Consider the following 25,310-nt stretch of genomic DNA (forward strand, 5'->3'; position numbering starts at 1 on the left):
TGGACTCCACAGTGGAATTTTCTTTTCGTCTTCTACTTTCCCGTTAGGCGGGCATAAATTTTTCTTTTTTGTCGCTCCGGGCCTCCCTGCGCAGTGCGTGCAAGCAGCCGCAGCCTAGTACTGTGTAAGTCGCATGTTCATTCCGAGTTTTTCTTCCGGCGACTCGCTCATCCATCACCCCCTTGCACAAAACGGCGCAATTACACTGTTTCGGAGCAAGGCTGACGACTGACCCTCGTCCCATTCGCACTGGCGGCGCCTCTTTCTGTTTGGCATGCGTTCCATAGCCGGCTGTTCCAGCCAACCAGCGCTGCGATGCGAAGTGCCCTGACTGCTTTTGGACATGCGCCTGCAGCAGCAGACGCACGTTGCCTGTGCCATGGGAAGCAATGCGACTGCATTATGCGTTTACACACTTACCGCTACTTGAAGTCTATCCCATCCCTCAATCTACGTTTTTTTTTCCCGCTCTTCCCCTGGTCTTCCTCGCCATCATGCCCCCCCTTCCCCATCAGCCTGTGGTTTCGATGGCAACCCTCGGGGCCAGTTATCGTCATCAACGGACCTCGGGAGAGAGAGAGTCGTGTCAACAATAAACTACGTAGCAAAACAGCGCATCCGAGCCACTAATTACGTACAAGTGGCAAGTTGTGCTCCGGCCATAGCTGGGCGACTTATGAAAAACCCGAAGACCCCTAAAACACCAAGCTTGACAGGACGAACACTTTGACCACGCCCGGCCGGGCACGCGGGCCAATCAGGGTCTGGCGGAGGGACCCAGCCATTCTCGAAGCAAGCAATGATCCCTGTTTCGATTCCATGCTTCGGCGCAGGCCAGGTACAGGGATGGCCTCGCCAGTAGAGCCCAGCCCGATGTCACTGGTTCCGCATCTCCACTTCTCGCATCGATTTTTTTTTTTTTTCTTTGCTCTCTCTGCCGTCGACCCAGTCAGAGTTCGCGCGGTTCTGGTAGCCTGCCCGCCTGCCACAGCCTTGACACATCCCATCCCTATCCCTTCACCCATCGACATCCACCCCCCCATAATCCATCGACCCAGCTGTAGCGTGCTGTGTGGGCTCTAGTCGAACGCTCTTTTCTTTCTCGCATATGGGTCCCCGTTCATTCGTCGCATCGACAAACGCAGTGTCTCGACGCCTTTCATCATCCATCGACGCCGCCTCCTCCCTCCTCCCCTACCTACCACCTTTTGCTACCCTACCCCTACCGGCAACCCTCACTCACCCCCTTCGATTCATTCATTGCCTCCTGGCTTGTGCTTGTGCTTGTGCCTGTGCATGCATCTCGCCTGTCCACCGCCTTTACCGTAGCCACCGTCCCCCCGTCCTGATACCTTGTTATTGTTGTTGTAGTACTACTATTCCTGTGCTGTATCTTGCTCACCACATTCCATCAATACCCATCTCCTATCCCCATCCATCCCCCATTGTTTTGACTCGGCCCGCCCCGTCCTGCAGCCGTGCCACAGTTTCAACGGGCTGCATTGACGACCACCACCACATACATAATAGACTATAAGACTACCCGGATAGACTTGCAACCGCCCTCGAGCCCCCTCGTCAAGATGCCGTACGACACCCGTCGCAAGTCACTCTCGTTGCCCTCGCTCGGCATACACGTCCCGTCGTCGAATCCCCGGACCAACAAGTCGCCTGCGAACCACAGCAGCACAACACCCAGCACCATGTCGCCCAAGTCGAGGCGCTCGTTATCATCAGTATCAGAGGACGACAACTCGCGTCCGAGCAAAAAGGCCAAGAAGTCGCACGGCCAGGACGCTTCCAAGCCAGCGACCTCGAAAGCCTCGAAACCAGCCAAGAATGAGACAACACCCCCGCCGTCGCCGGGACTCCACATGTCGATTGAACTCGACGACACCGAGTCCTCCGGGGTAGCCGACACGAAGAAAGTTGATTTGGAGGGTATTCACGATGAAATAGTCGAGGCTGTTATTGTGCGCCTGCAAGAGTCGAGGAACCGCCCTCACCTGGTCAAGGATCTGGCCACCGTCTTGGTCGACCAAGTCAAGATAGTCCAACAGTAAGTCCATCCGTGCTCAACCACCTCGTCGTCTAAAAATGGGATTTGACATGGGCTTACACTCTACAAGGTCGGCAAACCCGTGCGCAATCATCTCCTCGCGCCTGTCAGGCTACCTGAGGCGCTCCTGTTGGTCTGCTCTGGCTCCTTGCCCCCTCGCCAAGGAGCTCGAGACGGTTCACCCGAGACGAACTTACTTCTACTTGACGACCTGCCCACACCAGCCTCTCCCTGACCCATCCTCTGTTCAGCGCTCGATGGCTACCCCCGAACTGTCGAGCTCGACGTCGACAACCGAGGATGCCGAGAGTGCCGACAACGACCGAAGGAGAGAGCTCAGTCTCTCCCCCGAGGTAGACCTTTCATCGCCCGAGTTCGATGAGATGGACGAGGATGTTCAGATGCCCGGTACACCCATCGGGTCTGTCTCGCTGTCTGGCCGGCCGCGTGTGTCGTCCATGTCGCGCAACCAGAAGGACGAGCCTCCGTTGGAGAAGGATGAGAGGGAGTTTACTCAGACTGCAGATGGTCTGCAGAAGCGGAAGCTGAGCGGGTCTTTACTGTCCGTCAACCCTGTCGAAAATATGGATGTGTACGATGGCATGCAAAACGACGCCTTGTTTGGCGAACCAAGAGGCCTCAACCTCGCTCCCGGTTTGCTGCCACACATGGCCTATATGACCAGCCCGGCGATGCGGCCCAGTTTCGCCATGCCACCGAAGAAGGATGGCGAAGCAGAAGGCTGGTCCAAGCTCGACGCCATGTTAGACTGGGACAGGAGCCCCGAGACAATTGAGCTCGACGAGCTCGACTGTCTCTTGAACGACTACTAGGTCGTGACTCGACACCACGAGTTGTGTATGATTGAAGACGATAATACTGTAGACCGGGGAGCGCGATGCGACGCGGCAGAAAGTTGCTTTACTGGGTTGCATCGGCGTTCTTGGCGCTTCATTGGGACTTGATTTTGCTACAGGGTCTCTGTTTTTCCTTAGGGGTTAGGCCCCTTACTCTCATTATACCTCTGGCGATTTGGATACTGGGAGGTGACATTCCCCGTGGCCAGCGGATTGGCTACTGGCTAGAAAAAGACATTGGGAATCGTCTTTTGGCAGGAGAAGTTTCAAGAGTGGACCCCTCGTGGCGTGAGAACGGGCGACGCGGCTGGAAGAGTCCGCAGCTCCCCAGCACCCTGCGAGAAAGGGGGATGAAACCGGCCGCGAAGATTGGGCGGGAATCAAAATTGTACCGATACCTAGGAGAGAGCGAAACAAAAAGCCGGTCTTCGTGGTTAGAGAAAATACCTGTACAAGTAGAGAAGGGATCGTTTGATGATCCCACAGGCTAGAGCTCCAAGCCAACGGCAGCGATGAAAGCCAGGAGCAGGAAAACTGATAGTTCCATTTCCAAAAACAGAAGAAAATTCCCCTTTCAAACTATTAGCGTCGTCGATTATCGTTAATGTCTGTCTACTATGCTCTTGAGATGTTGTACACATGGTTCTCGCACCTGGTATTCTACATTTCGTACACGTACATACTGCCACTTCATTTCTTGGCCTCGCCTTGCGGCTTGGGTGTCAAGGCAGAGGAACCCAGGTTCAACCAACTTGCCCACCCCTTTCCATCCTCTGCCGCCGGCTTGCGGCCGTCTTCCTTGGGCTCCTGCCCCCCGACCTCGCGCACCCTCAGCTCGATCCAGAGGTGCGTGCCCAAGGTGGACCAGCCGGGCCGCCTGATCTCGACGACCTCGAGCCCGGGGACGGCGGCCTGGGCGCGCTCGACAATGTCCTCGATGTCGCGGTTCCACCAGCAGCCGAAGCGGTCAAAGTGGCCCTGCGCGCTGCGGTCCAGCAGGCCGTTGACCAGCTCCCACCAGCTGCGCCCGTGCTCCAGCAGCAGGATGCGCCCCGTCTCGGGCACGACGACCCGTGCCATGTTGGCCAACAGCCGCGCCGGGTCGCGCACGCTGCACAGCCCGAACGTCTGCACCACCGTGTCGTAGCGGCCCGCCGGCCCCGGCCCCGCCGGCAGCCCGTCCTGGGCGTCCCCTTGGATGATGCGCAGCTTGCCGTCCAGCAGGCTGACGTGGCCGCCGCCCTGGCCGGCCTGCTGGGCGAAGCTGGCCTTCTTGGGGATCTGGTCGACGCCGTGGGGCACGACCTGGCGCACGCGGCGCAGGCCGATGTCCAGCATGGTCTCGCTGATGTCGAGGCCGGTGAAGGACAGCATCTCGCGGACGTCCTCGAGGCGGCGGGCGCCCCAGCCGCTCTTCTCGAGCAGGCCGCGGTTGCGCTCGCCCGTCGAGAGGTGCGCGGCGGTGACGGCGGCCCAGTCGTAGAACTCGAGGTTGCGGCCGGTGCCGACGGCGACCTCGAGCACGTGGCCGGTGGCCCGCTCCCCGAGCTGCCGCCGCAGCTTGGTGATGCCGTACCGGTGCTCCGACTTGTCCAGGTGCAGGTCGAACTCCAGCGGCGACTGGATGCCCGGCCGGCCCGTCGGCACCGTGGGCTCGTGGCCCGTCTCGTACTTGGGCGCCGGCGAGAGGTTCAGGTACACGAAGGAGGCCGTGAAGGAGCCCAGGCACAGGGCCATGGCTCCCGCGCCAAAGAGCGCTATCCACCGCGTGCGCACCAACTCGGCTACGCTGAATTTGCGGGGTGCCTCACCGCCGCTGCTGCCGGTACCGGTGCCGCTTCTGTTGTCATTGCTGCTCTCTGGTCCCGGGGTTGCAGGCGATGACGGGGGAGGCGGTGATGCAGCCTTGGGTGGTGCGGGCTTGAACGGGAGTGGTTTGGCAGCCTGGGTCTTCCTGTGAGGTGGTGCTGATCGTCTGATGCCCGACGATGCCCTGCGTACTGATCGTGATCCGGTGTGCTGTGCCGGGAGCTGGTTCAGATATGCCCTGCTCCCACGGAGCAAGGATATGCCTCTAAGCGCATGATGGGCTGGCACCGGTTGCAGCGACATGACGACCGTCGACAACTTCCCCCCTAGATTCGATATCCCACCCGGAGTGAATTCTGGTGGGCCGGGTCCAATAGGTGGTTGCTGCCGTGGCCGTCGTCCACTCGGCTTGATGCCGTAGTTTGGGGTGCAGCCTGAGGTCGCCGCCGACGTTGCCAACCAGGATGCCACAGCTGGGTCTCTGAGTAACGGCGTCTGTCTGGCCCCCGGAACTCCTGTGCTGACCCCCTGACAGGCTATGTTCCTGGTCCAATTGATCGAACGAACGGTCCCTCCGTCGACAACTGAGGACCCAGACGGATGCTTGTCCTCCTGGCAGCGCACCTGCCAATTCAGGGCCCGGATACGCTGATCTGATCAATCTGCAAGAAGCGAGTGCCTGGATCGTGAGCTAACCCTCGACCCCTCGGGAACGTGTACCGTTATGACGCAGCTTCCTTGTCGATCGGATCTGCAATGGTTGGGATATTTTTTTCTGGGTTGCTTTTTGGCGGACTCGGCGCGCCGGCTCCCGTCAATCCAAATTCTGGAAGGCCGTCCGGGGTGGAGCACGGAGCCTTGGGGGACTTGGGGGACCCTTCAAAGTAGTACATAGTAGACCCATGGCAACTCGACCCTTGGGGAACGCTCAGGGGTCAGGCATGTACATAACACAATTATGCTGTGCTTTCCCAAAGGGATGCATTTCTCTGACTATATTGTATAAAATTGTGCACCCTACCTCAGATGAGCGTCTCCTATTCAGTGCCGCTCACCATGCTCGATCCTGCGCGCGAACGCACCTGAGTGGGCTGCCAGGCTGCAGGCTGCAGGCTGCATAGTGCGGGGAGAGCCGCCCACGGATGGGTATTTTGTGCCGCAGGGCGCCGGTGGGTTCATCGCTGGCTAACTCCAGGCACTGCAGGCCGATGACGCACAGCAGCTTCCCCAAGACGCGTCTACTTCTGGTCGTGGTTACAGCTCATTCATTCATTCACACAGACGCGTTCTCGGCTTCGGCTTCCCGGCGTATGAGAGAGTGCATCTCAATGAGCTGAAGCGTCCAGCTTCGTGCAACTATATATCTGCATAATATTCAATCGACACCAACCCACAAATGGCGTCCCAGCAAGATCTCCAAGAGCTTCTTCGGCTCTTGACCTTGGGCAAGGTCCCGATCAAGGACGCCATGATGCGAGTGAAGGCGCTCCAGGCCAAGAACCTGCGGAGGTGTGTGACACATCACCAGTCCGCCCATAGACACCAGCGCTGGAATCGGAGGCTAATCGGTGGCAATGTTGTAACAGCATTCAGCAAATAGCAGAAGCGCCACTTTCCGATATCGAAGCCGCCATTACCGACGCCAAGGCGGCCAGGTCTCTACACAATGCCTGCAAAGCCCGGTTGAAGAACCCAAACCCCTCGTCGACAAGCAAACGGGCCGGCGCCGAGCTCCTGCAGTCCGCGCAGAAGCGCTCCAAGGCCTCAGACGATGCCGGCTTCTTGGACGGACCCACGCCCCTCTCGCCGGCTGAGGTCGAGGCGTCCCTCGTACTCCCCCTGGAGACGGACGAAGAAGTCATCGCCGAGACGACCCTGGTGACCAACCGGGCTCCCCTTGTGCTAGCATTTGCAGTCGAGCTGCTGCGATACACAATGCCGGAACAGCCGCCGAGCTCGAGGCTTAGTCTAGCCCAGGCGGTCGTGAGTGCGAACTCAAGGAGCAAGGCCGTCTCCATTGGTCTCGAGAAGGGACCAAGTGCGGATGACGAGGGTTGGGGGCACGGACAACCGCGGCTGAAGATCATGGGGAGAGAGATCACAGTGTTGAAGAGGAGTGGATACGAGTGGAAGGGAGAAGAGGAGCATACGCCAAAGGTGCCAAATAGCGTGGCATCAAGTGTCACGGAACCGGCGGACCCGGGCGACAGTATCAAACAAGAGAAGGAGACAGCAGCAAGTATCTCCAGGTCGTGGTCAGCGAGTTCTCCGGTCTCGTTCAAGCAATCGACCTTCATTGTACGGGCCACGCAGATCACTCAAGCCTCGCAACGGCAAACCACTCTGCAATCCCTCTTCAACGCCATTCCCAATCTGCAGACTGCCTCACACAACGCCTGGGCGTATCGCGTCAAGAAGCCGGATATGTTTGGCTCGCATACCATAAAGGAGGAGTCATTCGATGATGGGGAGTCGGGCTGTGGCGATTTTCTGCTGAAGAACATGCGCGAAGTGAATGCTGTGGACACACTCGTCGTAATGACTAGGTGGTACGGTGGCATCATGCTCGGCCCAGACCGTTGGCGGATCATGCGCAATTGTCTCAAGGAGGCCCTAGCCGAGCGGCTCAGAGTCACCGGCGAGCAGGCCAGCGTGGGCGGCGAGGCAGTCTGGGGACTTGACCTCGAGGCCATGAGAAATAAGTCTTCTTCCACAGCATCAGGGTCGAGGTCCCATGAGGCTGGCGTCATCGGAATGCCGGTTCACAGGCCAGAAGCCGCGAGAAGCTATCTCCTCAAGAGCTTCGCGGCCAGACTAGAAGCCGGAGGCGGCGAGGAGCAAACGACACCGAAGAAGAAGACGGTCAAGGCGATGAATATCGAGAAGGAGGAGAATTTAGGACGGCTACTCGGCGCTCTCAGGATGCTATATGATAGCTGGGCTGATCACCTGAGCGCCTCGGAGCTGGATCGACGTGCTTGGGGCTGGTACGTCGCTGTGAGACCTGAGGTCGAGGGTGGTCCCTCTGGCTGGGGCGCGAAGGGAAATCTGCATTTGAAAGCGATCCTTGACTTGCGGCGAAAAGGGCAATGACTGTTGAGACGTTATGACTGATGATAGAGTTTTGATTGATACCCATGGCGTACTGGGACCTTGTTTCGAAAATGGTTGTGTACGGAATTGTATAACTGCAGGCCAAGTATGTAACACATCAAACATTAATTGAAAACCTCGGCAACCCAACGCCCCTGACTTCTGATATCATCTCCCCAGTCCCCCAAACCTTGCCTCTTCGTTCGGCTTTGCACACGATCAAACTCAAACAGTGTCGGCCCCATCACCCTGAAAACATCGTCCGCGACCTTCTTACTACTGCATACAAGTACACGGGCCCCTCGGTCCCAAAGCTCGCCAGCCTCCTCCCTGGCCGCCACAACGGCGTCCTGGACGTATCGGCCTTCCGTGCCGTCCCCGCCACGGCTGTATGCCCTCCGCACCTCCACGATGCCCTCGCGTTCCATGACGTCGAGCTCATCCTGGTAGAGCGAGTCAAGCTCCGGGCCCCGGCACCCAAAGAACAGAAGCGCCGGGGCTGGCCTGCTCGACACCCCGTCCGCGCTGGCCGCGAGAAGGCGCTGCTGCAGTATCGCCCGGAAGGGTGCGAGCCCGGACCCCGCCGCGACCATGATCAACGGCACCGAGGCGTCCGTTACCGCCGGGGCTCGGAACGCGTTCTTCTGCGCCCCCCTGCGCACGTACACCACGTGGCCCGGCTCCAGGGCCGCCAGATAGCTGGAGCACGTGCCCCTGAAGACGCGAGGCAGATCCGCGGCTGCTCCCGCCATGTTGCCGTCGTGCGGCCCGACGACCGAGTATGTCAGCGTCGCGTGACCGGGCTTCCAGGACGGCGCGGACGAGATGGAGTAGGTGCGCGGGCAGATGGGTGGGAGCATCGACAGGAATGCGGATAGGGGCGGCCTGGCTGCCGGGAACCGCTCCAGCAGGTCCAGGACCGATGTATGCCTCTCGAGAATATCGGTCTTGTAGCAGTCGCCGTTCGCGAGCCGCTGGAGCTCTGCTTTCGACCCCGTTGCCTCCGCCGCGACGTCCACGCTGTCGGCTATGCACCTGATCTGCCCGGCGCTCGCCGTGTGCGCCAGCTCGACGTAGGATGTGAATAGGTCGCCTGCCGTGATGGGTACGCCAACTGGCAAACCTATTGAGTTTGCACCGCTCAGCGTCACGGTCGTATCGGCGCTGATGTGGAACTTCGACAGGACGCGTTGGACTAGGGTGTGGCTGTTGGCAGGGAGCACTTGGAGGTGGTCACCAGTGTCATACTCCATGTCCTCCGGAAGACGGAGTTCAAGGTGTCTTTTTTGAGAAACCCCTGGGGCAGAAAGTACCCGGGCCTCTGTGACCGTTGCCTTAGCGAAGCCTTTTCTAGTGCTGAGGCGTGCTGGCTCGCCCAAGGTGATATTCGACGGACTACCCCTTTTGACGGCAGCTGGGCCTTCTGCGACGTTGAAATGTTTGGACAGCCGTGGCCAGAGACTTTCCTGCATCCAATCCTCCAGCTCTGAGACCACATCGCTCGTTGCGGAGTCTGCCATGCCCATTGTCACGAGCCTCTCTGCGCCCGCCTTGCTCAAGCCTTCGTCAAGAACCCTCGGAACTTTGAAGTACGTTGCTTGCCAGTCGCGATTTCCTGTCGTTATCGAGATCAGCCATCTGTACCATCTCATGTATCCATATTGTTATGCAAGTCCAGACGACTTGTAGCGGGAAACTTACCACAACCAAAGACGGCATACTTGACCCCGGTCAAGCTACCAGGTTCCAGGCTACTCAACCATGCCATGAACTCCGACGCGTTTTCTGCGGGTTGCCCATCATATGAAGCAGCTACAAAGACGACTGGGTGTCCCCGTTGCAAGTTCTTGTGGGCTTCATTCATAGGGCCCGTAGCTTGCAACGAGAAACCTCTGACAACGGAATTCTGTGCCACTCGATTGGCTAGCGCCTCACATGTACCAGAATTCGAACCAAAATAGACCGAGATCGGGTGGCCTTTTGGTAAGTTCGATATGGATCCTTGTAACACCGGGCCTCTTGGGATTCGATGGCGTTCTGATTGCGTCTGGCGCAAGGACCCGGTGGATGCGCTCGATGGCCGCCAAGTTTCCCTGGGACTTACTTTGATCTCAAAGCCCACGGGCTTGATAGTCAGGGTCTGTTTGATCTTCAACTTGTAGTTGGGATCCGCCTTGCGGATATCGAAGTCTCTCAATAGCATGGCCAAGATCATCTGGCTCTCCTGCCACGCGAAGGCGCGGCCAATGCAGCCCCTGACACCGTTGCCAAATGGCTTCCATGCGTTCTTGGGCAGTTTGTCGAATTCAACATTGAGCATTCTTTCTGGCTTGAACTCGTCGGCGTCAGGGCCCCATACCGCGGTGTCTCGGTGTATCGAGTGCAGGAGGAGGAAATAGGGGCTTCCCTTCTGCAGTATATACTCTGTGTCACCGTCATGGACGATTTCATTGTTGAAAGGCGTGACCGTGAAACCAGGTGCGGTGGGTGACAGGCGCAGGGATTCGCGGAGACACGCGTCGAGATAGGGTAGTTTCTGCAGGTGTCTCACAGAGAGCTCCTCAGCTCCCAGCACCTCGAGCACTTCCTGCCTGGCCTTCTCCAGAGTTTCCGGATTTTCTAGGAGGTAATATAAGGTAAAAGACAACAGACCGCTTGTAGTCTCATGCCCGGCGATCAAAAAGGTCAGCAAGTTGTGAATGACACTTTGATCGCTCAACCCACGGCCAGTCTTGTCGTCTTTTGCATTCAGCATGGTGTCGAGGAGATCGCGGGGCTTCCCTTCCTTCGGATGCTTCCTTCTATGCGCGATGATCTCGCGGCATACCTGATTCATCTTTTCGATGTGGTCCTTGTACTCTGCAATACTCTTGCTGCGGAACAAGTTTGCCATATCAGGTAAGACACCTTGTTTATCTGCCTCGGAGAGTGCAGCCTATATATGATTGCTTCATCAGCAAACTTGGCTCGTCGAGTTACCTCGAATAGTAGAGATTCAGAAAAACTCACCACCATGCTGCTGACAAATGGATGCATATCGCCTTCACGATAGAAGCTGTTGAACCTAAAGTCCATTGTGCACAGGGCAATGGTATCCAGCGTGAGTCTGGTGAACTCGCTCGCCGCGTCGAAGCTCGTGCTGGTTCCGAACCGTGCCCACTTCAGGCACAACTGGCCGGCAATATCGAGCATACCATCGAACATGTCACGCACGCCGAGGGGACCAAACAACGGCACCAGTGTGCGATGCGCAATAGCCCAGTCCTCGTTCCCGTGCGGCGCGGTGAAAAGCCCATCGCCAGCCACTGGCCGCAGTTTCTCCACGGGTCCGTTGACGAGCTTGTGGAAGCGTGTCTCATCACAGAGCTGGTCTGCCAGCTCGCGCGAGCAGACAAAGGTCTCGCGGCGGCCTGCGAAGGTGAGGGAGAATATGGGGCCTGCGCAGTGCGATTTAGGGTTAGCTTGGAGGGAGGCAATAGGAGGTGGTAGGCTGTATCATACCCCATTTCTGGCCGAGCTTGATCAAAGACGCGAGACCGTCATTTACATCAATGTCCAAGAGATTACCCAGAACTGGTAGAGCTGGGAGAAGCGGTAATGTTAGCGTTATCTTGCCAAATAGTCAAGTGGAGTCCTTTTGAGCCTACGTTTAGGGCCGGGTATAGACATGGTGTAGAATACAGATGTTAAGTGGTAGCTGGTAAATGGCAATAAATATAAAGAACGGCCTGGTAGGGGGTATGTGAAATGTCAAGATAGTTATTGAGCAGGTGCAAAGGCTTCTCATGAATGGGTTTCCACACCTTGAGGATGATGCCATCCCGAGTTCCTCTTATACCTCTCCGAGACGGAAAATATCTATATCACTCGGGATCGGACTTGATGACACCCAACAGGAATTACGGCACGGTCCCGAAATCACACAAAGACAGTCCAACGTCCCGTCCCCGTCCTGTGGGGCTTCAGTCCCGGGGGATCCATGGCAGACCCATGAGGGTGGTCCGATCCGGCAAAGCAGGGCTGAGCGGACTTTTCATCAAAGCCCGGCCACACCCTTGGCTCCGGAAGGATGAAAGCAATGTTTTCATCGTATCATGCAAAGACACCGTATATTCGCCGTGGTTTTACGATTTGCTCGCTGTCTGTGACCGATTGCTTTTCCGTCGCTCAAGAGATAGAAAGAAGCCCATCCAAACCGGGAATAGAGTCCCACTTTTCTTCCTACTATGTAGGGAGTACGCGAGATGGAAATCTGGCTAGGCAAGTGAATACCCGGGTGTTCTATGGCCCTAAACATGCTGTATGAAATGCACCTGGCAAATAATCTTGCCAAGTTGGAAGATTACGCAGTCACCGGTCAGCATTGCCCCTTAGACATTCAGCTTGGAGTTTTTGGCTGCGGGAAGCCGTGTAATATATGCCCTTCATTACCTATTATTCCTTATTCACGTTTGAGCGCTTCTGCATCCTGCCGGGGCCACAACGCAACAAGGATCTTGACAAGCCAGACATGATAATCAGAGCAAGGGAATCAAAACATCACGACAGTGATGGGGATGGGGATCGATGCTTGTGTGCACGATCTATATATTAATACACAATCCGGGAAGGAAGCAGGCTTGACCACCTGCCCAAGCAGTCAATCCTATCATACAGTCCTCTCAAACCAAAGTACAGTCGAAGTAGAAAAATTCATGCTGCCCCCCTATGACGCCTCTAAAATGCCGTTCATCGTTCCAATCACCATCATGTCGATTCAACGCCAAGCGTGGTATCATGATCTGCCCGAGGCATAGTTTTTGTCCCCTTCCTCCCAAAAGGTTCCATTACCAGATTCAAAGTGCTCAAGATAGTTTTGTCGCAAGCGGTTGTTTATCATCGTTGACCATGGGGTAGAGAATGGCCCGACGAGTGACTTGGGCCGATGTGGGTAGCACCACAAGCGGCGATATGGATTATTCAAGGTCTTGTTTTCGTACGTTTCGGCGTACGTTGTCTTGCAACAATAGATGCAGTAGATCCAAGACTAGCGGATCTTTTCGCGTGACTCCGAATCCTGCGCTCGGTAAGCCACCAAGGCGACTCGGCCCGCTAGGGAGCGTTGTTGGCGACTTGCAAGAATCGCGTTCCGACCTAGGCAATGTCAGCGATGCTACGGAAGATGGCCTGAAATCGGTCGCGAACCTCTCGATCGGCCTTGATGAATGGTTGATCAAAGAACATGTACTTCTCGTTCTTTACAAGTTCGAGAGTAACATAGACTAGACCCCACGGCTGTGGCCAGAAGCCCGAGAAGCGCTCGAGAAGGATGCGAGCAATCTGCTGACGGATATCAAGTTCCTCGGGGTCATTAACATCGTGTCCCCACAGCTCAAGCAGGACTTGGCTGTAATAGCTAGTGACGGCACTAGGTGCCCGTAATTCGTCCATCATGCTTGACAGGAGGAAATAACGCGACTCGGGGCTCAGCTCGTGGGCGAGAAGGGACAGTGTCGCAACATCGGGAGAGCCAGGGACGAAAATGTCAGCCTTGCCCTCCGCTCGCTTCACAGCGCAAGTGCCGATGTAGAGTACCACAGCGTTCACAAGCGCAGTGTTTGTGCTGACAGCGACGTTGCCGAAGACGGATGATCGCCCATCGTTCCTGTGGATGGCATGGGTCAGGTGAGCGATAGCATCCTCCGACGGACCATTTTCCAGCAGCTGGTCCACGAGTCCAAGCAGGCCATTCTCTTGTATGTAGGTTCCGGCGGACTCATAGTCTGCCGATAAACCCGATGTCTCGCCAGCATCCTGGCGCGCATTGGCGAAGAGGATGATGTTACGGAGTTGCATAGCGTGAGGTGTGAGATTGGCGCAGAATCGGACGTGATGGGCTGCGAGGAAGTCGGGATAGTCATGCTGCAAAATCAGAACGAGCTTGGTAGCAGCCCGAATGAAGTCCTTGGCAACATCGTGAATCTCGACGAAGTTCAGGTATGCGCTGACGTCACGCAGGAGCGCCACCACAATCTTGGAAAAGGGTTCCCAGCCCTGCTTGCCGTCCAGGTTCATCAGGTACGGCATGAAAAGTCGGTGCTGAATCAGTTCCAGCCAGGAGAAGGAGAACCCAGGGAAGCGGTTCGGTGCAATCTGTAGGAATGTGTCGGCTGCTCTGAGCAGGAACTCGCGGCGATGTGGCTCGGAGATGTCTTGGTCGGCGGCTGAAGCGGAGTTCAATGCAGCATCCGCCTCGGACATGAGCATGTTATAGAAGCGGAAGAAGGCGCGTGAGTTGAAGTTCTCGCCTCGCTGCACATGGTGATGGTTGAGGACCAGTGTGCCTATGTTGAGGGCGGCATCTAAAACTGCCATGGCTCCGACCATCATGTCGCTGAGTTGTAGGATGTTCTCATGGGCTAAAATGCCGACAAGTCTAGCCAGTGCGTCGATACCGAGGAAGGCATCGTGGCCGCTAGCTCCAGCAAGCAAAGCCGGCTCACTCATGGCGATGGCAATGTCCAACGAATACCGAATGAAGGATACAAGCCCGTCTTTGTTGGCAATGACGCCCTTTGCCAGAAGTTGTCTGGCGAATGAGATGACTGCTTTCTCTGGGGCATTGAGGTTATAGCATAGGCGGACCCACTCCTCAAAAATGTATTCGTACTGCTCGTTCTGGTGAGAATCTCCAGCTTGTCCGGGAGGAAGGAGCCCGGAACCTAGGATCTTGGACTTCAAGCGCTGAGAGACCTCAAGGTCAGGCTCCTGGTTGATCCAGGGCCAAACTTGGGACAGACTTGCAGGGAAGTCACCGTAAAGCGCAACTGGCCTGTCGGTGGCAAGTGTCAGATCCCACAACCTTTCGAAAAACTCCAGGGATCCCTCGTCCCTCTTAGCCAGCGCCTGCGACACGGCTTCATCGAGAGTCTGAAGGCTCAAGAGATCTGCCAGAGTCGTACCGAGAAGGGCGGTGATGAGAGAGATGTTGAGGAAGCTTTGGGGCAGTTGCTGACGGAAGAGTGTCTGAACTCTGTCAAGAAGGCCGGAGCCAGAGGTGGCAGAAATCTTCAACAAGGACTCGAGCACATGGACTAAACTCTCGAGGAAGAGTGTGTGGTCGACCTGCGAGAATAGGTTTCCACAGATCTTCTCCGCCGCATACACCGCAAACTCATCAGAACTTTGGGAGGTCCTGATGATCAGTTGTGTGAGGGCATCAACAGCATCCAACACGGCATGAGGCCTTGGGAGATCAGTGAAGTGTTCTTCACGCGACTCCATGGCGGCACGCTGCAGCTCACCAAGCAGTTTGGCAAACCGCTCAATGAGGGCCCGTGCGTCCACCTGGGTGGACACCGAGGGCCGTCCATTCGTCACAGCTGCTTGGTGAACAGGGTATGGGAGCTGCGTCGGTAGGTGCGGCAAGGAAGGAGTCTCGGCTGGGGTTGGTAGATTTGGGACCGAGCTGTACTGATCCTGAAGAACCTCGTTCGCGATACTGCGAGTAGCATCGGAAGCCGAAGCAGCGTGAGCCTGGTTGGCGGGAGCAGGAGCGCGTGACTGTCGTCCAAATTCCTCGTAGATTGCAAGCTGCTCTGCGGTGAGGCCAGTCAGACTGGGGGCAAGCTTGTAAGGGTTTGGAATGGTCAAAGACCAGCGGCTAAGGCCGGGATCGCAGTATGGCTCGTTAGGCCTCTGCATCCTGTGACGACGGCGAGCTTCCAACTCTTGTTCCATCATCTCCTCAATCTCCGGAAGGGCTCTCTCTTCCGCATGCTTCTCAATGACACTGCAGGCCAGCTCGAGGTTCGAGTTGACACACATGATTAGAGTGCCTTCGGGAAGAGGTTGCTGCAGCTCGCTAGAAAGCTGGCGCATGTAGTTGGTGATGTTGGCTCGTAGTGGCTCCTTACTAGTAACAAGTGCCAAACTGCCAGCAGTAGCTTTGACCATGGTGATGGCCGAGTTTCGAATCCGGGCCTCGTCCAACTCGGTGACGAAGTCTTTGTGGATCATCTGCTGTGTGGAGATGGCAGCAATAGTTACTGATCTGTCAACAACAGGTGTGATGATCTCTTGGAGCGCCCTGGTAAGTGCCGTGCGAACCATTTCGTGTAACCGAGCAGTGCTGACAATCATTTCATTGACGGGTGGGATTTGTAGCTGGGGTCCGAGATCTGGAATGGTCACCTGTACAACGGCATGCGGGGAAAGGCCAGTAGAGACAGCGCCGGCCATTCCATTCAGGGAGAGATTGTCGAACTGATCCAGCGCATCGACGGTTGTGAGGTCGCCGATTTCGTCGACTTGGGCTCGGTGTTGAGAAAGCTCTTGGGACGGCTCAATGGTGTTGTGGTCGAGGTTGAGGTCCTTGCAAAGAACCTCGATCTCGAACTTCAGGTTGAGCTTAAGATCGCCATTGTGGTAGAGCTCGATAAGTAAGTGCAGAATGTCCATTAACCACGGGTTCGGTGGCCGGTAGACCGTGGACCTAGCACCTTGAATGAGGACTTTGCAGACAAAGGGAATGACAACAATGAGCCTCTTCGTGTCATACGCTTCTACGAGAAGCTGCTTGAATGCAATGTTGCGGTGCTTGATCGGCTGGTCTCTGGCAATGGTGAGCAGACCAAGCCAGGCGCCCAGATTCTTCAGGTGAGTTCGCTCTGTAGAGTTCTGCAGGGTGCTTTCAGAGTTGATCATGCGTGTAACGCTGATGTAGGTCTGTCTCAAGATCTCAGTGTTCAGAGACTTGTCTTGGAAGAGTCGCACAAAGTCCAGGTAGACCTGATGATAATTGGGCTGCATCTTTGCTCGCTCTTCGACAAGATGACTTGCGAACCATTGCTGATACCGGTGTTCGAAGCTGCCTCGGATTTCTTGGAAAACAGCCTGCAGCTTGGCGGCGGTCAGGTTGTTGAGACCAAACTGTATCGAATCCTGAACAGTTTCGTCGGGGTCGTCGTAGTGCAGATTCGCAGGCGCTGGGTCGGCGCTGATGGATGCGAATGGCGGAGTAGGATTCTCACCACCTCGCCCATCGCTGCCGCCACCGTTGCCATTAACCATGATGTCAGGCTCAGCCGCTGCGCCGTTCTTGCCATGGGCCATGTCCTCTTCATGGTCCTTCACGACCTCGATGGCTTTCTTCCAGGCTTCCGTTCCCTGCAGCCCAGGAATCTGTACGAGTTGCTTGCAGAACCCAGGCCATTCTCGGAAACGGCCGAGCAGCTGCATCAAGGCCTGGAGACCAAATTTGTACATGGAATGTTCAGGCGGGTGGTCCCTTACAGCCTCGAGAATCATGCCCAGGCCAACTTTCAGCGGTAAATCAGGGATGAGCTTGTGCGAAATCACACCACCAAAGAGCACTGCAGTGGTAGCCAGGGCTTCGAGAGGATAACCGGTATAATGAGAATACTCGTCAAAAAGCCCATGAACTATGCACGCAAACACGTCCTGCTCGAGCGGCTCGCGTGAGTGCTTGTACCGGTGGAGGGTATCGACAATATCCTTGACCTGTATCTCATTAGAGTACATGTGCTTGTAGTGTTCCTCCATCCTAGCGTTGGCCTGTGAAGGCAACGCGTTGCCGGCCGCGCCGTTGGCGTCGATGATGTCGTCGTATCCCTCGCCGTAGTTTATAAGCCGCGGGTATGCGATGATGCACTGGCGTTGTATCATGATCATCTCGTGGATTGGCGACTTGGGCATGAAGTCCTCGAGTATCTGAAGCATGGCCGACACGGTTTTGACGTGGAGTGTTGTGCTCTCCTTCTGCGGAACCTGGCCTTCCGGAGTGCGCTGAAATCGGAATTCCATGCCCGCCTTGATCATTAAGAATTGTAGAAGCGACCGGGAGACGTCAGTGGACTCCTGCATCATCGTGCCGGCCCATTCCTGCAGATTGAGGTAACCGCGAGCGTGGGCCAGAGCAGCAATGTCGTAACCAAAGCCGTTAGGCAGGTATACCAAATCCTCAAGCCAGTTGTGCCTCACAGCATGCTCAAAGATGGTGGCCAAATCTAGGGGCTTGACCGCGTGGGCATCAATGAGACGCTGACGAACCCAGTCCTTGTCTTTCCTCCAGAGACTGTCCATGACGAAGACACTAGCCTCAGGACCCTTGTACAGAAACTCTGCGAAGAGAGATGTCAAAGTCTCGGTAGCCATCAACGTCCAAGGCTTGGGTACGCCGAAGGCTGAAACAAGGAAGATGTCGAGATTGGGAATGACAACTTGTTGGAATAGCCGTTTCGCCTCGGGACCCTGCGATGCGTGGATAGAGTCAAGAGCAACCTGGAAGATAGCCGAGAGTGCGGCGACTGATACAAGTGGATGCTTCACGGCCACGGCAGCTCTCTCACGCGCTGCTGGAGGTGATTGATCATACTCAGCGAGAGTGAAGGTTGGCTGTAGGCCGGGGATGGTCGTGGCATCCAATTGCTCCGGTGTCAGGGACGCGAATGCGCAGATGAAAGCCAGCTGGGTCTCGGGATATTCCCAGTGCAGGCCTCCCCAGAGCACTTGTATGTCGAGTTGTTCGGTTGAGTCAGTAGGCTGGGCGAGGGGTAACAAGGCGTGGTAAAGGCGTAAAAACTGTTCCGGCGACACCCTAACGTCGCGCTGGTCGAAGTACGCCACGACGTCCTGCCAAACAAACGAAGGCGGGAGAACTCGCCGCAGGGCAGCAACCAGGACAGAGGCGTTGAATCTTGGTGTCTGGCTGACGGCGGTATATGTCAGTGCGGAGGAGACCTGTTCCGTGCTCAACCCAATGTTGTCTGTACGCTTCTGAAGGTACCCATAGCACGTTTCCTCGTCGCGCGTGAAGTCGGTGCCAACCCGCTGTATGTACGAGGCAAGCGCGCAGGGGGACTTATCACCCAAAACACGGAGCAGGTCCAGTGAAGCCAGCACTTCCAAAGGCGGCGTCTGGTCAGGCTGCGCCCAGCGTGACTTGACCTTGTGGATGAGCTCCGACTTGGCGGTGGGAGTAAAGGTTGGCGGGTGGCCTTGGATGAAGCGATCGAGGATGGTAGAGATAGATTCGGCGGTCAAATCGCTATGCGCGCCGTAGTCAGGCCGAGCAATGATATTCACAAAGGTAGGGAAATTTGTGGCAAGAATGGCATCGGCTAAGAGAAGAGGCACGTGTCAGCACCGGGACGAGTAAGGGGCAGGGTAACGGGGGTCGGAATCAAACGTACCTTTCAGCTTAAGATCCTGGCTGGGACCGAACTTGAAGGCCAGGGCCAGTATCGTTTTCTCCAAGGCATCCAGCTTGAAGTGTTCCATGAAGGTGGACAGATCAAAGTTGACGCGGAACAGGTCCTCGGTGCCGTTCTCGATCGACTCGGCTATCTTTGGGGCCTGGTCCAGGTCATGTGAGATCTTGGCCATCTCGGCGGCCAGCAGAGAGTAGTTGCCGGGGCTCGAGGCCGGCCGGTTGATGCCGGGCCAGATGGCGCCGGCATTCTGGTTCACCAGCTTGGTGAAGTATTTCGAGAAGACTTCCATGCCGTTGTCATTGATGAGCTAGGGGAGGGGAAGGGGCCGAGTTAGCACTGATGGGAAATTCGGGGGTGCTTAGGGATCATGTGCTTCACACAGCGCGTGTGGCACAGTGGGGTATGGGACAGGGCAAACATACTTTCTGTAACTGGTCTGTGACTTTGGTACGGTTCGCAATGTCGTTTTGCAGCTGACCCAAGAGGACAGAGACCTGGGTCACGGTGACGGAGGTGGTGGATCGGTCGTATCGATGGCTGCCGGTTGGGCTACCGATGATGGAGCTCGCTGCAGAGCTGACGCCGGCGGTCTGCAGAGGCTGGCCGGGCGGGACGGGGGAGAAGGTTCCTGACCTGCCTGAAGTTTGTGACTGGGAGGCAGGCGGAGGTGGAGGGACCATGAGGGTCGTTATAAGGTTTGCGGGGGGAGGAGGTGCGGAACGCGGTTCGGGAGGGAAGGCTGGCGGCGAACCGAATGAAGCTCCCTTTGCGCCTCGCTGTCGTCCTCCGGTGCGCGTCGGGGCAGCTTGGGCGGGCGTGGGCGGCTGGGCGGCTGGGCGGCCGGGCTCAGGCGATGCACGGCAGCACGAGGAGGGTGTGTCGTGTGGATGGTCAGGCAGAGTGACGCTGTGCAGGGGCGGAGAGGCAGAGGGAGAGGGAGACTATGCGCAGACTCCGTAGATGGGCGGTCACGGGAGTCATGCGCTCGTCGCCAGTAGCCTGGATGGGTTTGGCCAGTCGGGTGCGGGAGGTGATGGGGGGACCGTTGCCGATGATGGTGACGATGTAGGTATGTTATGTTTCTGTCTTGGGAGGACGGGGAGGAGGAGTGCTCGTGCTTTGTTGCTGTGTGCTGTGTGCTGTGTGCTCTCTGTGTGTGCTGGCTGGCGGGCGGGCTGACAGCTTGAGCCTTGAGCCTTGAAGATTCTGGGGCCTTGCTGGCCCGTGCTTTTGCAGTCAGTGCCTGCTGGCTGCGCTGTGCTGTCCACCGGCTGCCCAGGTGCGGCCCACTGGACACCACCACGCTACCGCGCTACCACGCTATCTGGTTCCCTACTGGACAGATACTTGGACAGACCACGCCTGGGTTTGCCAGTCAGGTCCTACCTTCGACAACTGGTGCTACCGTCGACGGAAAGGGTTCGTTGGAGGAGGGGGGGCAAAAAGCAAGGGGAGCGCGCGCGGACGAGGCGGGCGATTGCAGCGGTAGAAGTGAGGTATCCTTGTCTGTATGGCTGTCGACGATGAATGAATTGACTGGTAGGTCTCAATTCACAATTCACAATTGGGCAACAAGGCGGCGGGCGACTCTTCGGGCGAACTCCATATCCATCCCATGATGGGCCATATGCCATATCCCCCATCCCGCCGTGTCTGCCCTCGGCATCCATCAGGCTCTGCTACCCATGATTGGCCTGAATTCCAACAGCCGCCTGCATCGCCAGGCCCGTGCATTTGATGCGCCTTAGTCACGCTAGTCACTCGTACTCGCTCGCCAGTGTTGGATGCCGTCAGCTGGGAGCAGCTGGGTCACCCATATACAACGTGGCAAGCTGCAGTTGCAGCAAAAACAACTTGGGATATTCTGCACATGGATCTCTTGGCTGCTTGAGAGTCGCCACATTGGTAAAAGAGTAGCTTGATTAATTTGATGCAGCATTGCGTTGATTCCATCCTTATTGCGATTGCGCAGTCACCAGTCAAACCGTCCCTTACCTACCCTAGTACCTGATTAACACGCATAATAACTCCCCATGCATGCGCTTGAGGCAGTCCAGGGGGACTTAGAACAGCCAACCTTCGATCTCAAGCTGATATGATATAATGCCATACAGGTCGCCTGCTGACGATCACCCAACCCCTTACCTGAAAACCAGAGAGCTGATGATCTTCCTTGGCTGCTGATTCACAAGTATTTCTGACGTTCACCTCGTCACAACTTTGCGGTCCCAGCATCCAAAGAATAGCCATTCGAGACTACTATTATCTTTCCACTCACCCTTGACAGTATGCTTCACAGAGAGATATCTGCATGTGAAGGCTGGCCTATTGCCCTAAATGAGAGCAACCTGACAGCCTTCCAACGCCAAGGCCTGATTCACCCCAAAATTCTATATTTTCATACCTTGATGCACGTCATCTTTTGAATACTAGGCATTATATGTTATTCAAGCATCATACTGGCTATTTCTACACCAAACCATCACCCACGTCCAAGTCACCCATTAGTCTACACAGAAGTGATAGTAGAGGTAGCACTGGCCAGCGTCGACGAAGCCGTCGAGCACACACACCCGGTGCCGGCGATGCTCGTGACGGGCGGCGCGGTGCAGGTGGGGTCGAGGGCCCAGGAGCTGACGGTGGCGGTGGGGGCGTCGACCTTGCGGAGGTTCTGGGCGCGGACGAGCACGGGGATGGCCTGGCCGGTCGACAGGCTGAAGGCGCGGTGGCCCAGGACCGACAGCAGGCTGCGGATCTCGCCCGAGTGGCTGGTGACGCTGATCCACGTGTGCTCGTCGCCGCTGAAGACGTCGTCCAGCACGCGCTTGCTGCGCACCGCCTGCGCCGCCGACGTCTCGGCGTACGTCCCATTCCACAGCTCGTCGTGCTCCGTGAACCCGGCCTCGAACTGGTACCACGGGAACAGGCTCTGGATGTGGCTCTTGCTGGAGCGCCGGTCGCACGTGTGGATGCTGATGCCCTCGCGGAACAGCTCCTTGACCGTCGGCACGAAGGGGTACTTGGCCGGCAGATCCAGGCCGTTGAAGGTCAGGTTCGCCGTGATGGTGCACCGGTTCATCGGGCTGGTGTAGTACGACTGAGGCGCGGGCATCTTCTGGTCCTTCAGCTGGCCCTTCCAGAAGTTGTTGGCCTTGGTCGTCTGCGCGATACCCGCCTCCGTCAGGTAGGCATCGGCCCAGGTCACGGTACCGTTGCCATCCTGCTCCGACCAGTAGCAGTTCCAAGCGGGAGTGCCATAGAAGGTCTCGGCGGCATTGTGGTATCCTTCACCATGTCTCGCAAAGAACAACACCTTGTACTGGGTCTTGGAGTCGGCCTCCACGTTCAGGGTGTTGACGTAGTACTCAAAACGTTGCCATTGTGTCTTGGTGCCGTCCACGTCGAACTTGGCGTCCGTAGGGTATGTTTGGTTGATGAGACCATAGTTTGATTTCGTCTGTACTTTGTTAGCAATGAATCAGCGAAGCCGACTGGCGTCCTCATGGATAGGAGTGCTGACATAATCGAACCCGCTGGGGTCGGTAGCCGCGTCGTCTTGCTGGAAAAAGCCCGTCACGGTGGTGTAGTTGATATACGAGCTACCGCCATGGCAAGACATCCGCTGCGTACCCGTCCATTTGCCAGACTTGCCCCATTCCCACGCGAGTGAGGTTGGCGTCAGCGCCAGAAATACGGCTGCGCATCTGAAGAGCATCTTGACTGGTAGTTCAACGAAGGGCGCGGGGCGAGGCCTCAGTATCAGGGAAGCGCGACGTTGACAAGCACGAAGACGGACTTGGAGATCCCAATCCCACTCTACCGCGGCGATCCGTCCTTATATCAAGCAGACCGGGGGCTGTAGTGCGTCTGGGTCCCGGGAGAACGCCCAACGACCGAACCACTCAGTCGGGTCCCTCCCGAAACTATCTGTTCCTGCATGCATCTCGGGAACCTTTCAGCACGTTTTCCGTTCATGATCGAGGGCGACAGTGGGGTGGTTCGTGATTAACGACATTAGATCTTTTGCTGGGCAGCTCGGTTGCGCTTCCGAACCAGGCCCATTGGCCAATCATCCAAGAACGTGCCCGGTGGGGCCATCGAGATCTCCGTTCTCGCGAATAGCTGAAAGCGACCACGGACATGAAAACTACTTTTAGCACTTATATGCTTACGTAGGGAGGCAAAAGATTTGAACGTCTTGTTTGCCTTCACGCACGTGTTAGAGCTTTCTGGGATTCAGATAATTCTTAGTTAGCTGAACGCGTAGGAAACCGACTATTGAAGAGACCGTCGGCGCCTCTCTAAGTTCCTTCGGTCCTTCGTTTGAACATAGCAAGTGGCACGAAGTTTGTCATTGTCATATTAAGCTGCATATATATTCCAGGAATACATTTTGATTATATAAAGATTAGTGACTAGTGCAGCCATCCACGTCCGCGCGTCCCAATTACCAGCCTATTCGTATAGCGGCGTGCCCTTTGCAGCCAGTGTAGCATAGAACAGCTCGGTCTCGCCCATGATGACGAGACGGCCGTCCCCTGCGAACTGGAAGTTGGCGGCGGTGCTGCCCGTATAGATCTTGCCGATCAGGGTGCCTGACGGGTTCCAGACGTGCAGGCCGTCGCCGCATCCGGCGTAGACAAAGCCCTTGGAGTCCGTGTGCACGCCGTCAGGAACGCCCGACGCGACGAAGGCGAAGGTCTTGCGATTGTCGAAGGTGCCGTCGTCGCCGACGTCGAAGCGGTAGCTGGGTGAAAGTGTTAGCGCCTCGGGTTATCACGGGTATAGCAGTGGAAAAGGGGGAGGGAGGAGCAACATGGACTTACATGCTGGATGGGTCCGAGTAGTTGAAGCCAAAGAAGCCATGGTTGATACCCGTATCAGTCACGTAAGCGTAGCCACCACTGGGCGAAAAGGTCAGACCTGTAATTCTTGTCAGTATTTCTAGTTCCAATTTAAAGTTAAGGCTTGCGTCAATGGTGCCATACCGTTGGGTAACACAAAACCATCAGCGACAACAGTCAAAGCCCCGGTCTCCGCGTTCAGTCGGTAGACCTGGTTTCGCAGGCCAGGTGCCGGGCGGAAGTCCTGGAGGTAGCCGTAGAGAGTATCGGTGAAGTAGATGTCTCCGTTACGAGGGTTGATGGCAATGTCGTTCAGCGAGTTGAACTGCCTACCGAAGTAGTTGTTCACAAGAACTGCATCAAAGAGTTAGCAGCTGTGCTTTGGCTCTAAGAAAGAAATCTGCTTACTGGTCGTGTTGTAAGGCTCTACTGGGTTCATCAACTGGAGAGCGGACGGCACGTTGTCTCCCTGGCCTTCGGCGGCGTAGATGATGTTTCCCTTGTAGTAAGTGGCGCCTGGAAAAGTCAGCACTCGCAAAACAACTGACATGTCTGCAGAATTGAGCTGTACCATTGGGGTTGACAACCTGCGGGTTCGACGGCACTACAGTGACCGTCACGTTCCCAGTCGCATTCCTGGAACCTTTGACGGCGTCTGCCTCGGCAAGCGAAATCTTCTGGATGATGGACGACTTGTTGAGTCCGGTTCCCGCAGCAGGGGCTCCGGCATTCTGGACGAAGAACACCTCGTCAGTAGGTGGATACCTGAACACAAGTGTTAGCTTTTCTGCACGCGCTCGACTCTCGTGTCGATCGGCTGGACTTACCAAACGACCGCCTCGTGAAACAAGGGATCAGACTCAGTTCGCGCAAGCAGAGTCAAGGTCGGGTTGTCGCCGATAACCTCGTAGAAGTCGTCATCGTAGATGTGAAATGGCTTTGCCGTCAAGGACTCCTCGGTAACTCCAGGCCAGATGAACAGCTAGAGAACCCAATTAGCACTCAATTTCAGAAGCAAAGTCTTTCTGCTTCCTTAATAAATCAATCTATCACATTCAACAAACGTACCGTGGAGGCATTGGCCACAGAGGGGGGCGGCACCGTCTCGAGGACGTTGAAGCTCTTCTGGTCTATGACCTGGGCCAAGGCCGGGAGCTCCCGCGCCGAAGCGGTCCGAGAGAAGGGGCTGAAGCCCAGGGGGACGAGCAGCCCGACGAGAAGCACTGTGAGAGCCATGGCTACACCGATCTTGGTCGTGGTCGTGCTGTTACTGCTGCCGGAGATCGCATCGGCCTTCCGCTTCTCACGACGGGAGCCGGCCGCAGCCACAGCAGCAGCGGGCGAGGCGGGTTTTGTACTTCCCCGCACCTGCGGAGAAGCCATCGCGAGGAGGGTTGCAGTGCCGGCCGCACGGGTTGTTGTTTACGCGGGATCG

General features: G+C 56.5%; 7 protein-coding genes across 7 annotated transcripts; 2 read left to right on the forward strand and 5 right to left on the reverse strand.

The window, feature by feature from the left end:
* Positions 1-1,583: 1,583 nt before the first annotated feature.
* JN550_010731 (uncharacterized protein) lies at positions 1,584-2,892 on the forward strand (the record flags this gene model as incomplete). Its single annotated transcript, XM_049309017.1, has 2 exons — positions 1,584-2,059; positions 2,130-2,892. The coding sequence occupies 2 exons, from the start codon at positions 1,584-1,586 to the stop codon at positions 2,890-2,892; spliced, it is 1,239 nt and encodes a 412-aa protein (XP_049167257.1).
* A 714-nt stretch (positions 2,893-3,606) lies between these two features.
* On the reverse strand, positions 3,607-5,028 carry JN550_010732 (uncharacterized protein; the record flags this gene model as incomplete). The annotated part of the gene is made up of 1 exon (XM_049309018.1): positions 3,607-5,028. One exon carries the CDS (start codon positions 5,026-5,028, stop codon positions 3,607-3,609), a length of 1,422 nt encoding a protein of 473 aa, XP_049167258.1.
* Positions 5,029-6,121: 1,093 nt separating this feature from the next.
* JN550_010733 (uncharacterized protein) lies at positions 6,122-7,818 on the forward strand (the record flags this gene model as incomplete). Its single annotated transcript, XM_049309020.1, has 2 exons — positions 6,122-6,234; positions 6,312-7,818. 2 exons carry the CDS (start codon positions 6,122-6,124, stop codon positions 7,816-7,818), a joined length of 1,620 nt encoding a protein of 539 aa, XP_049167259.1.
* A 125-nt stretch (positions 7,819-7,943) lies between these two features.
* Positions 7,944-11,487, reverse strand: JN550_010734 (uncharacterized protein; the record flags this gene model as incomplete). Its single annotated transcript, XM_049309021.1, has 6 exons — positions 7,944-9,433; positions 9,520-9,724; positions 9,923-10,753; positions 10,828-11,255; positions 11,320-11,400; positions 11,466-11,487. 6 exons carry the CDS (start codon positions 11,485-11,487, stop codon positions 7,944-7,946), a joined length of 3,057 nt encoding a protein of 1,018 aa, XP_049167260.1.
* A 1,464-nt stretch (positions 11,488-12,951) lies between these two features.
* On the reverse strand, positions 12,952-19,320 carry JN550_010735 (uncharacterized protein; the record flags this gene model as incomplete). The annotated part of the gene is made up of 2 exons (XM_049309022.1): positions 12,952-18,938; positions 19,011-19,320. The coding sequence occupies 2 exons, from the start codon at positions 19,318-19,320 to the stop codon at positions 12,952-12,954; spliced, it is 6,297 nt and encodes a 2,098-aa protein (XP_049167261.1).
* A 2,220-nt stretch (positions 19,321-21,540) lies between these two features.
* Positions 21,541-22,746, reverse strand: JN550_010736 (uncharacterized protein; the record flags this gene model as incomplete). The annotated part of the gene is made up of 2 exons (XM_049309023.1): positions 21,541-22,488; positions 22,552-22,746. 2 exons carry the CDS (start codon positions 22,744-22,746, stop codon positions 21,541-21,543), a joined length of 1,143 nt encoding a protein of 380 aa, XP_049167262.1.
* A 740-nt stretch (positions 22,747-23,486) lies between these two features.
* JN550_010737 (uncharacterized protein) lies at positions 23,487-25,258 on the reverse strand (the record flags this gene model as incomplete). Its single annotated transcript, XM_049309024.1, has 7 exons — positions 23,487-23,778; positions 23,858-23,954; positions 24,020-24,229; positions 24,284-24,391; positions 24,447-24,640; positions 24,703-24,857; positions 24,944-25,258. 7 exons carry the CDS (start codon positions 25,256-25,258, stop codon positions 23,487-23,489), a joined length of 1,371 nt encoding a protein of 456 aa, XP_049167263.1.
* Between the last annotated feature and the right edge of the window lie 52 nt (positions 25,259-25,310).

This window comes from Neoarthrinium moseri (assembly GCF_022829205.1).
Source record: "Neoarthrinium moseri strain CBS 164.80 chromosome Unknown scaffold58_Wmoseri_CBS_16480, whole genome shotgun sequence".
Lineage (NCBI taxonomy): Eukaryota > Fungi > Ascomycota > Sordariomycetes > Amphisphaeriales > Apiosporaceae > Neoarthrinium > Neoarthrinium moseri.